Consider the following 12,256-nt stretch of genomic DNA (forward strand, 5'->3'; position numbering starts at 1 on the left):
GCCGTGGGCTGATCCTGTAAAGAAAACACACACGGTGTACTTCCTCAGCGCTGCTAATGGGATTTAAATCGATACATGTATTAACAGCTGTGACTGTCGCCGTGTTCTCTGTGAATGTGGCTACAGAAGGCATTGGAATGAGTACCCCTCTCCCCGGGGAAACACTGCCATTGTAGCAAAGCTGATATTTTTAAAACTTATTATAGTGAATTGATTCTTGTTTTTGCACTCACAGAAGGGTGCAAAGGAAGTTATTTTTTTTTCTGAGGGCAGCAGCCAGAACTCTTACTTCTTTTTTCCAGTCCAGGCCAGATCCGGGCAGATAATTTCCCTCCTCACGTTGGCAATTCAGGTCACCCAAGTGTTTTTGAAAACATGGAATGTGAACTCTCTCACACCGCCGGTGGGAGAATAAATACATCTAACTCTTCTGGAGAGCGATTTTCCTACAAGTTTCAAAAGAGAATTTCCTTTGAAGTTCATAGTCTATAATAGGTGAAATTAATAGGAATGGAATTACGGTAAGGAAATAAATTTATTCAGGAGTTTTAGCTATTTTCATTAATAGTGAAAAACTGGTAGTAGCCTAAATGCTCTAAAAATGTGAACAATTAAATCAAAAAGCTAATTAATGCTGCCACTGGTAATGAGGTTTTTAAGCTAGGTATAATGGCTCACACCTGCAGTCCCAGCTCTCAGGAGGTTAAGGCAGGAGGATTATCCTGAGTTGGAGGGCAGAGTTGACTACAGAGTGAGACACTATCTCAACCCATCCCCCCCAGGGAAGCAGAGAAAGAAGAAAATGTTTATAAAGCATGCGAGATGAGTCTGTTTCTTTCTCTGAGCCTGGATATCTGGAGACAGGGAATGTGAAGAAATGACGAAAACAGACAGCTTCTTCCTTGAGGGGCCATCACTAGCGATGCTTTAACTGTTTGATTAGTAGTGTCATAATGACAGCTACTGAATGTGATGTAAATATTTTAAAATGCATATTACAAGATCACGGAGATTCATGGTTAACATTTGTAACACCCACCATTTGTGTCTCGGCTATCTTATGGTACACATTAGAACTATGACTTCGGTCCCCTTCTATTGGTGGCCGTTTGCCCCATTGTCCCTGGGCAGTGTTTTCCTCTGTTGCTTTACGCCGTCTGGCCACCCATCTGATGGTCAGCCCAGCGTCCATGTAATTGGGTTCTATGCAGAAAGAGGACACATGTGCAGAGGTTTGAAGGATAGCTTTCGTCACACCCTTTCCCTTCAGCCTCCTGCTAGTCTTGAACTCAGTCACATAGAGCTTAACTCTGCAGACGGAAGTCATGCTGTGTCCGTTTGTCTGGTGCCCAGTTGAAATGAGAAGTGGTACTGTGTTCTTGGTGAGTGCCAAAGAGTAGAACTTAAATCTTTGACAAGAGGGGTGTGTGTGTGTGTGTGTGTGTGTGTGTGTGTGTGTGTGTGTGTGTGTGTGGCTGTCATTGTGGGTGGTGGTGATTGGGGATTCTCACTGCTTGGTCTATTTGCCTCAGACATATTCATCTGCCTGTTTTTCCTTACTTTATTTCTCTGCTTATATTTCTTTTCCCCCTCACCTATATTTCTTTATCCAAATTACACTAATTATCTTAAGTGCAGGAATAAAAGGTATTTTTTTTTATGAATTGTTTTAATCAGGGGGTTGGGAGATGCACAGAAGGACAGTGGATCTGTTCCCCATGCTGGCCTGTCCCCTTGGTTTCAGAGTTGTCCACAGGACCAAGGGCAGAGCCTGAGATTGACGAGTAAGCAAATCTAAGGATGTGGCTGGGTGCTGACGTTAGGAAGTAGGAGCACACCTCAAGCTTAGAATCCTCGCTGTCAGAGAAGCACTTCAGCTGCGTGAGGGAACTGTTTGTGCATCTTTCTTCCTGTGCTTGCATTGTATGCTCAGGATAGTCCCTCACAGATGGGGCAAAGGCTAGCCTAATCTAGAATATACCTCACAGATGTGTCTAGAGGCTAACCTAATCTACAAAATCTCTTACAGATGATTCCAGAGGCTAGCTTAATCTATAGAGGCCCTCACAGGAGCTCCCAGAGGCTAGCCTAATCTACAGAACATCTCACAGATGCTCTCAGAGGCTAACCCAATCTATAGAACCCCTCAGAGGTTCTTGCAGAGGCTAGCATAATCTACGTAAGCCCACATTGGTGCTCCCAGAGGCTAACCTAATCCACAAAATCCCCCACAGGTGCAGTTTGAGGCTATCCTAATCTAGAATATCTCTGGCAGGTGTGTCTAGAGGCTATCCTAATCTACAAAATCCCACACAGGTGCTCCCAGAGGCTAGCCTGAGCTATGAATCCCTTCCTGGTGCTCCCAGAGGCTAGCCTGAGCTGTGAATCCCTTCCTGGTGCTCCCAGAGGCTTGTCTTACCGTTGATTTCAGATCCTGTCAGTACATTAACTACCACATTCTGCATGTTGAGCTTCACATTTATGGCAAAAAAATGAGCATGATTACAAATCATAAGTCGACGGCTGCATCTCAGATTGTTCTATTTGATTGAAATATGTGTGGGACTTGTAGTTTTTCAGTCAAAATATTTACTTCCCAAGTCTGATTACCTCATACAACCTCCGTATTGATACTTAATAGATCTCAGTGCACATTTAGAGAGCAGTGAGTGTCGGGTTGTCCTGTGAAGGAAGATTTGGTGCTACCCTGTCCTGCTGGCAGATTCAAGTCTTCAGGGCTCGGGACCTCTTTTCCTTGTGACGGACAGCTACTAGTTCTAGCTTGTGGATATATAAACACATGACCACACTGTAAATTGTTTAATCTTTTGAATGTAGTGTGCATGCATGTGTGAGCGTGTATATATGTGGGTGCACACACGTATGAAGATGAAGGTACACAACTGTGTACACATATGTTGAGACCAGAGGTTGAGGCTGGGTGTCTTCCTTGATCATTTCTATCTTAGATGTGAACCAAGAGCTTCACAATTTGGCTAGCATAGCTAACTAGCTCTCCCCAGGGCTCCCGTCTCTGCCTTCTACGTACCAGGATCACAGGCAGGCCCTCACACCCACCTAACATTTATGTGTGGACTGGGGACTCAAACTCTGGTTTTTGTGCTCACACTAAAAGTGCTTCACCTGCTGAGCCGTCTCTTCATCCATGAGATGTTTCTTTTTGTGTAAAAATTGTTAGAAACTTCTTTCGATATTTCAAATAGAAGCAACAGCTGTTGAGAGTACAAATTAGATAATGTATAATACTGTTACATGTACATATCACTAGATAAAATTTCAACCACGGCTGCTATTGCTTCTTCTTGTTCTTGTTCTTCTTTCTGTTCCTCTTTTTGTTGTTCTCCTCCTCCTCCTCCTCCTCCTTCTCTTTTTCCTTCTCTTTCTCCTCCTCCAAACAATGTCTTCTCTAAGGCTTGACAACAGTGTGTTTTTTACATGTTCCGGTGGTAGAGATTTCATGCTGACTAGTTAGTATTCATTGACTTTGCTGACTGTTCTTAGTCTGTATCCTTTGAGAAGCTGATACTCAAATGGAAATGCATGTGCAGGAGATGTCTTGGGTGAAACATTCTTGGGGATAGATTAGGGTCTTGAATAAGGCAGACACTTCAGCCAGGCTTTTTCATACATGTCTATAATTGTAGCGGCTCAGGAGACTGAGGCAGGAGTCATGAGTTCAAGGCCTGCCTGAGCTTCTTAGGAAGTTCAAAGCAAACCTGGGCAACTCAAGGAAACTCTTAAGAAAGAACTGAGGATATCGGTCAGTGATGAGTACTTCTCTAGCATAATGAGGTGCTGGGTTTAATCCCTGGTAATATGAGGGGGTGGGAGAGAGATGCTTGTGCAAGTGTTCGTGGCAATGGAGGACATTTAATGCAGTCCTTGGAAGATGAAAACAAATGCATTTTTTTTACAGAAACGAAATTCTAGGCTAATTCCATATTTTATCACGTTATTGATGTACCTGTGTTCAGACACTATGGCAAAGGTATGAGTTAACTCGACTGTAAAGGTTTTCAGATAGCATGGCCACCAGAGAATGTGGCACTCATTTAAAAATATGTGCTGGGATTTGCATAGGAAGCTTGAATCTTAGCATTTCTAGGTTTTAAGAATAAAACAAAGGAATGCAGAAAGGCTTGGGAAAGAAAGCAATGAAGCCTCGGAGTCCATAATTAGAAACTACCGTGAATGCAGTGCCTATAGATAGTAAACCTCTTCTAAGAAAAACAGCTCTCAGTCTTTGTTGTACATTGTGGGTCAGAGGTCTTCCCGAGCATCAAGAGGGTGAGCTACAAAGACACATAGATCTGTGTGACCAACTTGGTCTCCTAGAAGCTCTGAGGTAGCCTGTATTACAAGAACTAAAACCATGGCGTTCAATTATTTTTCAAAAAAGCCTGGCACGGCTTGCTGCCCTAGAGTGCCTGACCTGGTTCCCTCCTAGCTGGCTGTTAAGTATTGTTATCTGTTCTGGCAGAGCGCAGATGTCCTCCCTCCTAGGCAGGCCTACATTTCCTTTAAAGCACAGCATTATGTTGTTTTAAGTCCTGCCCGTTGGGTATTAGGTTTCTGCAAACACGATGTTAGATGTGGATAGATCTCAGAGTAGTTAGTGTTTCTCTCTGAGCCATCTCTCCAGCTCATTCCCCCTTTTTATTCAGCCTGGTACTCTAGCCCGTGGCATAATGCTATCTGCATTTAGGGTGAATCTTTCCTCGTTAGGTAAATCTCTCAAAAAGCACTCACAGACACAGCCAAAAGTGTGCTTCATTAATTTCCTATGTGTTTCTTAATCAAGTCAAGTAGATGATCAAAATTAACCAACGCATGCTCTCAGCAGCAGTGTGGAGAAGGGTGCTGATTTCCCCGTATCCCTGCAGACACTTGTCATTGTCCATCATTTTGATTACAGCGGTTCTGGAGCTTGGGAATGGTACCTCACCATGGTTCCCACTTGAATTTCTGTGACTGCTAATTACTAACTGCCATCCTTTTATGTGCTTACTGTCCATTTACACACACACACACACACACACACACACACACACACACACACACAAGTTACTCATTGAGATTTTATTAAATTAAATTAAACTATAGGTTAAAAACTTATAAAATATATGATTTATATGTATTTTCATTTTCTTTACTTTGAAGCATACATGTAAGTGTGTGTGTGTGAGTGTGTGTGTGAGTGTGTGTGTGTGTGTGAGTGTGTGTGTGTGTGTGTGTGAGTGTGTGTGTGTGTGTGAGTGTGTGTGTGTGTGTGTGAGTGTGTGTGTGTGTGTGTGTGTGTGTGTGTGAGTGTGTGTGTGTGTGTGTGTGAGTGTGTGTGTGTGTGTGTGTGTGTGTGTGTGTGTGAGTGTGTGTTGTGTGTGTGAGTGTGTGTTGTGTGTGTGAGTGTGTGTGTGAGTGTGTGTGTGTGTGTGTGTGTGTGTGTATGTATGTGTGACAGGGGTCTCTTTAGGTAACTCCTGATCTCCCTGCCTTATTACAGACATGGTATATATGTAGCTGAAAGTTAAAATGCTAATCTTTACCATCATCCAATTATCCTAGCTTCTCTTTCTTTCCTGGTAAATTTTTATCTTAGGTTATTGTGAGACTGTGCATGACATGGCTGTTGCTGTTTTAAAATTAGAGTGGTTACAATTAGTCCTCCAACTGCACATGGTAGGACCCACTGACCAGGTGTGTGAGGCTCCTCACGAGATGGCCCTTAAAGCCCCTGGGAGTCATACATGCCCTCTAGGGTACACAGCAGTCAATAGTCGCTGCGGAGGTGGGGACGAGAAAGTGCTCTCTTTAGTGCAGGAGCTGCCCATAAATTACCTATGTTCCTGCTGCTAACTCTTCATCCACGAACCTGTGAGTAACACGAGTTAATCTCACTGGGTCAGCAAGCAAGACTTGAGGGAATCCGTTTCTTTTGTCTTTTACTGGCGCCCTAACTGGGATGACTTGAAGTTTGTTCATGTTCCCCCGGAAAGGTCTCTCAACAATGGTTGGCTTTAGCAAGTTAAGGTTTTGTTAACAATAGGCTTATTTATAGACAGCCGTATTTTACAAATGAGTCTTACTATGTATATATTGCCAGCTTCCCTTTAACAGGTCAAAACAGGTTGCAGCCGATGTGGATGAAGACGCTGACAACAGTCCCATATCTCTTAGTGTTGAGAGCATGATTTGGGAAAGGTGTCACTTTGGCATTATTTGAGCATCCCAGAGTACACTCAGAGAGACGAAACGGTCTAGCCTCTCATCCATCTAAACTATATGGGCTCACTCAGGCTAGAAACATGGACAAGAACATGCCATCTTGCTGGCCCTCCTTTACCCTTCCTGGTATGCAGTGTTTATTGACCTGTGTGAAGGTCTCATGTGGGCTATCCCAGACTGTCTGAGACGGCAAAGGCTATCCCAACACCCGAGGACAGAGTGCCCCACAGCAAGTATTGTTGTGTCTGCACATGTAAAGCACTTTGTGAGGGGAATTGAAATGGACTATTTTGGATTCATCGTTTCTGCGTTTAATCTAGTAAACTTCAAGGTGAAAACCATCATGCAAAGAAATAGAAATTTCTTTTTTTATAAAAAAAAGTTTCTATTTTGTGTCCCCTTTCTAGGCCTCTGATGATTGTCACTCAGAAGATCACGACCTTGGCTTTCCAAGTTCATGATGGTGAGAAAACATTTTTCCTTTTGGTTCTCAGAGCCAGCCTGGCGTCCAGCGCTCCAGTGCATGTATTTTACACACAGGCCAAGGTTTATTTGAGCATTGCAGGCCTTGCTCTCTCCTGTTCAGCATTCCTAGGCCTCCTTAGTCACACCCTCCACTCTCCCGGGCAACATTCCCTGTTTCCTTAAGGCATCCACAGCCTTCATTTGCTAAAATGTTGGCTCCAAGAACAGTGAGTTTTTGTTTACATTTTAAAGTTAATTTACGATGCCCTCCAACCTTTATAAATTTTTCCCAAATTTATTAAGACAACAGCTTCCTTTTTGCTTTGATTTCATCTCTGAAAAACTTAGAGGGTAATAAAATATTTAACAGCATTGGTTTTTAATGATTCGTTAGGGGTGGTGTGTGCTTAGAAAAATTCATCTGATAAGATTAGCCTCTCCTGTAAAAAACTGGGAGAAAGAAGAATCTCTTGCCGTGTAAAACTGAACCTTTTTTTTTTCCTACTTAAGTTCTTGGCTAGCAATGGCCAGAACACGTGATTTACATCCTTAGAGTTGTTTTCCAGAGACGGGAGAGGGACTGTGAACCAAGTAGAAGCTTCCACTACAGGGTTAAGAGGTGCAGTGAGCAGGGGTCCTGAAGGCTTGAGCTGCTCTGGGAAGATGTCAACTGTTGACAAGTCTTTGCAGTAGATAGGCTGAGAAGAGTTCTCTCCAACGTCTGGTTTCCTTGTTTTACTTAAAGCATGGGGCAGATTGCAATTCATTCATACTTGGAGCTTAAGCTACTCTGCAAAGAGCTGAGTCCTAGCAAGAATGGGGTGTCCTCCATAGCTAGAAAGGGGTGCCCCCCATAGCTAGAAAGGGGTGTCCCCCATAGCTAGAATGGGGTGCTTATAGAGTCACCAACCATCCTGATTTGCTCGGGGCTCAGACACATCCCAAAATATGACTGTCATTGTCACAGAAAGTCCCAGGAAAACGGAAACCTTGCTTGGCAGTGGCTGCCAGAAATGTCTAACCAATGTCCTATGGGCCCGAGGAAGCTCAGGACAGCTTTGAAGGTAGTTCTACCCCAAATTATAAAGTTATATAAAACTTTGTAAGATTTTTTGGGGGGTAGAGGTGGGGTGGGGTTTACCTATGCTGTTCTGTTCTTGAGTATAAACTCTATATAGGACAACTTTGTGTCACCCTGTCAAAAGGTCGGGCATGCCTACCAGTCTAGACTAACAGAATCAGTAGTCAAAGTCATTCAGTTACGCAAATTGCCATGGATGTGATGCTTATTGAGCTCGCAAAGAAAAAGTAGAGTGGGTTTAATTGTATCCAGGCTTAGTCTTGAATTTGGAATCCTTCTGTTTCCTTTTTTGTTTGTTCGTTTTTGACACTACCTCCTTCCTCATCATTATCTTCCTCTTCCTCCACCACTTCCTCCTCCATTTCCTCTCCCACCTCCTCCCTCTTTTCCTACATCTTTTTGTTAAATTTTGAAATAGACTTTGGTCCTAAATTTACATTTTAAAGTACTCTCCCTTTACCACATTTCCTGGAGTATTCCTAACATGGAGTAAAGCGTTTATTTACTCTTCTCCCCTTGTGTGTGGGACGAATAAGGGAATTCCAGAAACACTCTGTCTTTTCTTAGGCATTTTCTTTTGACAGGACCTTATTATGTCTCCTAGCTGGTCTGAAATTCGATCCCCCTGTCTCTGCCTTCCATATGCTATGATTATAGGCCTGGGCGACCACACATAGCTGAAGTGCATTGTGGAATTGCCTTCCTGGTTGCTAGGCAGATTTAGTCTCTTGTGTTGCTTATTGTCTGTTGGAGCCAGGGTGTGGCTTGCTTCTGTACTCCCAGCACTTGAACAGCGTGCACAGGAGGGCTGCAGATTCAGGGCCAGCCTGGGCTAAATAGTGAGATCTTACTTCACAAAAACAAGACAGGAAAAACACACAAAGATAAGACTTTAGTTTCTTTGCCTCCAAGGTAGCATGCAAATTCACAGGAAATGAATGTGGCTTGCGGTTGGAAGTTTGTCTGCTCTGGATGAGTCTGAAGAAAGAGAGGAAGAGAATGTGAGGATTCTTTGTGCTTTCCCTGCAGTTAGGGCTGCATTCCTTCTGCTGTTTGGAGGGCCCTGCTTCTTCCACCATTGTATCTCATCCCAACCTCTCAGCTTCCCCATTCCAGCCCGCCCCTCTCCTCAGGTGTATTAGGGCTTTGTTCCTGTGGCTGTGACAAAATACTCCGACCAAAGCAACTTAAGGCAGAAAGGGTTTATTTTGGCTCACCGTGAGAGGTACAGTCCATCACGTCTGGGAAGGCATGGCGTCAGGCGCATGCGTGCGTTGTGTCGCACTGCATTTGGAGTCAGGAGGCAGAGAGGGATGGATGCCTGGTGATGCCTCACTTTTATTAAGCCCAGAACCCAGCCGGCACTTGGAGTGGTGCTGCCAACAGGGAAGGTGCTTTTCCCACCTCACTTAACCACTTCTGGATAATCCCTCCCAGACATGCCCAGAGGCTGGTCTCCTAGGTGATTCTGGGTCCTGTCCTCTGACAGTTGCTGTTAATCCTCACATTGTTTCCCACTGGGCATCATGAGGGGGGCATTTGAATTGGTTCAGCTCACAAAAGGAGCTCTCACAGCTGCTAGAGCAGTGGAATCCTGCCTTGTGGTAAGGAAAGGGCCGGTTTCTCTGGAGCTAATACCCTACTAGGCAAGTCAAATACAGGTAACCTTGAATATGAACCTATGGAGACCGTCCCTCTTCACGTCCGTCTAGATAACTGATCCAGGATGGAATCGGGGCCTTGTGTGTGCTCAGCTCACTCCTTCCTCCCGTAGGGCTTTTGAAAATGAAAACCAGGGCCTCTCTATAGCAAGATTTGGAAAAGGAAAATAATTGTCTTTTTCTAAATGAGTTTGGGAAGCCCCTTTTAGGATCAGTTTCTTATTTCACTTTAAACGCCTGACTCCTAATTTCCTAATTCTGTTTTCACAGGATTAGGCCGAAAAGCTGAAGACCTTTCTGCTGAGCAACACCGACTTGCTGTGAAGTAAGTTAGCAGCGAGTACACTCTCAAGCCCTTTGCATGTGCCCAGAGCAGTGCTTCTTAATTCTCCTAACCCTGAGACCCTTAATACAGTTCCTCACGCTGTGGTGACCCCCAACCACAACATTATTTTCATTGCTACTCCATAACTGTGACTGTTATGAAAATGTCTGACATGCAGGATATCTGATGGGCAGCCCCCAAACTCGTGATCCACAGGTTCAGAACCATTGGTCTAGAGTTTCCTCATCTTAATAAACACTCACATACGAATTCCACACTACGGGTATGGTATTACTATTGAATCTGCACTTCTCTGTCTACTAATCCTTGCCTTTGGACAATGCTAAACAATGGCTAACTTTGGATGTAGATCATTTTTTTGGGTCTCCTGTAGGGCAGAGGTCAAGGGCAGATGGATCTCCCCTCTAATTTTGTCAGTCCTGTGAGATTCCCCTTTCCCAGGATGTGTATGCCTACTCTAGAATGATTTTTAATGGATTTGTGTCTGGGGCCTTTTAGAAATAGTAATTCCTAACTCCTGTAGTGTGATTAGGTCTCCAGCACAGGGAAAGATAGGAAGTGGGCCAGAAGAGAATTCAGGTTGGGGAGTTAGCGGGATTCTGAAGTTGGTCTTTGACTAGTGTGGATGGAACAGGAATGGGTTAGAGAGAAGGGCGGGGCCCCTAAAGAATCAGGAGAAGACCATTGGTGGGGGATGAAAACATCATTGGAGTGATCACTGCAGCTGCAGGATACGATCCTTCCAGAGGGTCCCGAGAGCTTGCTGGCCTCCCTGTGGAGTCCCAGTGCTATGTTCACAGCAGACCTGGGACTTGGGAACAGCTGTGCAGGAAGAACTGGAAGGGTCTAATATGTCCAGTCTCGGGCTCAGTGCTGAGTGCCTATTAACAGCTTAAGGGACAGTCTGACGAACTAATGAGTGCTGGTCCCGCAAGTGCCCCCTCCCTACAATGATACCCTACCAGGGTCTCAAGGGAACCCTGTGCTCTTGAAGCATCCAGCAGAGCCATGCACTCCAGGTTTTCTCCCCCGCTCTTGTTTTCAGGACCTAGACAGCAAGGCAGACGACAGAAATTGCACAGTTGGTTTTGTGTGGCTTCCAAGTGGAAACCGCTCGGGTCCTCCCACCGTTTCCTTTGTATTTATGTTGGCAGTCTGGAGAGAATTTCCCCTGTCTGGAGCATCTCAGCAAATGACATTAGGTCACATTCTCACCCTGCCTTTGTTTGTGCCTCTGTTTTGTGATGCACGCACACAGAGGCGATGAGAAAAGAGCCTTAAAGTAACCTTTGCCTGAGATGCCTCCCTCAGAGTTCATGGTCCTCGCCCGCGACGGTGACGCGAAACTGTGACCTTCTCACTTACCTATCTCCTCCATGGTTCCTGTCTGAAAGATGTCTGACTTAGCTGGATTCTATTGAAAATAGAAGTGAAAGGTCTTGCCATGAATTATAACGGTATACCGCATGTTCTGAAGGAGAACTGACCATGGAGGAATAGTCAAGTTTTACATCTTGCTTACATTCACAGAGTGAAGCCCTCACTTTTAGAATACTTAAGCTACCACCTCAACTTTATGAGTGTCATAGCTGGCCCTTGCAACAATTTCAAGGACTATGTAGCCTTCATCGAAGGGAGACATATACACATGAAGTTGCTGGAAGTGAACTGGAAGGAAAGAGGGTTCCAAAGTTTGCCAGAACCTTCTCCCACTGTAAGTTTTTGGTACTCAGAATGTTTCTGTGTGTGTGTGTGTGTGTGTGTGTGTGTGTGTGTGTGTCTGTCTGTGTGTGTCTGTGTCTGTGTCTGTGTGTGTGTGTGTGTGTGTGTGTGTGTGTGTGTGTGTGTGTGTGTGTGTGTTCAGAGAATGGGTTTCACTTTCAGGGCTAACTCTTTGCTAATAGTCATTTTAATTAAAATGTTGTAGCTGGCCGTGTTGCTTGGTGATAGAGTCCTTGCTTTAGCATGCACAGATTCCTAGGTTTGATTCCCCAGAACAGCAAAAAGAAAACAGGGGGAATGGAGAGATGGCTCAGGGCACTGACTGTTCTACCAGAGGTTCTGAGTTAAATTCCCAGCAACCACATGGTGGCACTTAACCATCTATAATAAGATCTAGTGCCCTCTTCTGGCGTGCAGGCATACATACAGGCAGAATGCTATATATGCAATAAATAAATACATCTTAAAAAAAAAGTAGGCCCGGAGAGATGACTCAGTGGTTAAGAGCACTGATTGCTCTTCCAGAGGTCCTAAGTTCAATCCCCAGCAATCACATGGTGGCTCACAACCATCTGTAATGGGATCTGATGTTTTCTGGTGTGTCTGAAATAAACAAACAAATAAAAAACCACCTAGAGGAGGACGGGGTTTATTCAGCTCCCAGATTATAGGCCTGTGAGAAGCCAGAGCAGAAGCTGCAGGCAAAAAGGAAGAACTGTTTAGTGGCGCCCTTGTGGG

The 12,256-nt window shown here is 44.5% G+C and overlaps 1 protein-coding gene across 1 annotated transcript in view; it reads left to right on the top strand.

Moving 5' to 3' along the window:
- The window catches only part of Mboat1 (membrane bound O-acyltransferase domain containing 1), a 106,428-nt gene that overhangs the window by 72,852 nt on the left and 21,320 nt on the right, over nt 1–12,256 (top strand). Inside the window, 3 exon segments of the mRNA XM_032884535.1 lie at nt 6,651–6,706; nt 9,721–9,775; nt 11,327–11,510. Of these exon segments, the coding sequence (XP_032740426.1) occupies nt 6,651–6,706; nt 9,721–9,775; nt 11,327–11,510 (295 nt within the window).

The sequence above is a fragment of the Rattus rattus genome, chromosome 14, assembly GCF_011064425.1.
Source record: "Rattus rattus isolate New Zealand chromosome 14, Rrattus_CSIRO_v1, whole genome shotgun sequence".
In the NCBI taxonomy this organism is placed as follows: domain Eukaryota; kingdom Metazoa; phylum Chordata; class Mammalia; order Rodentia; family Muridae; genus Rattus; species Rattus rattus.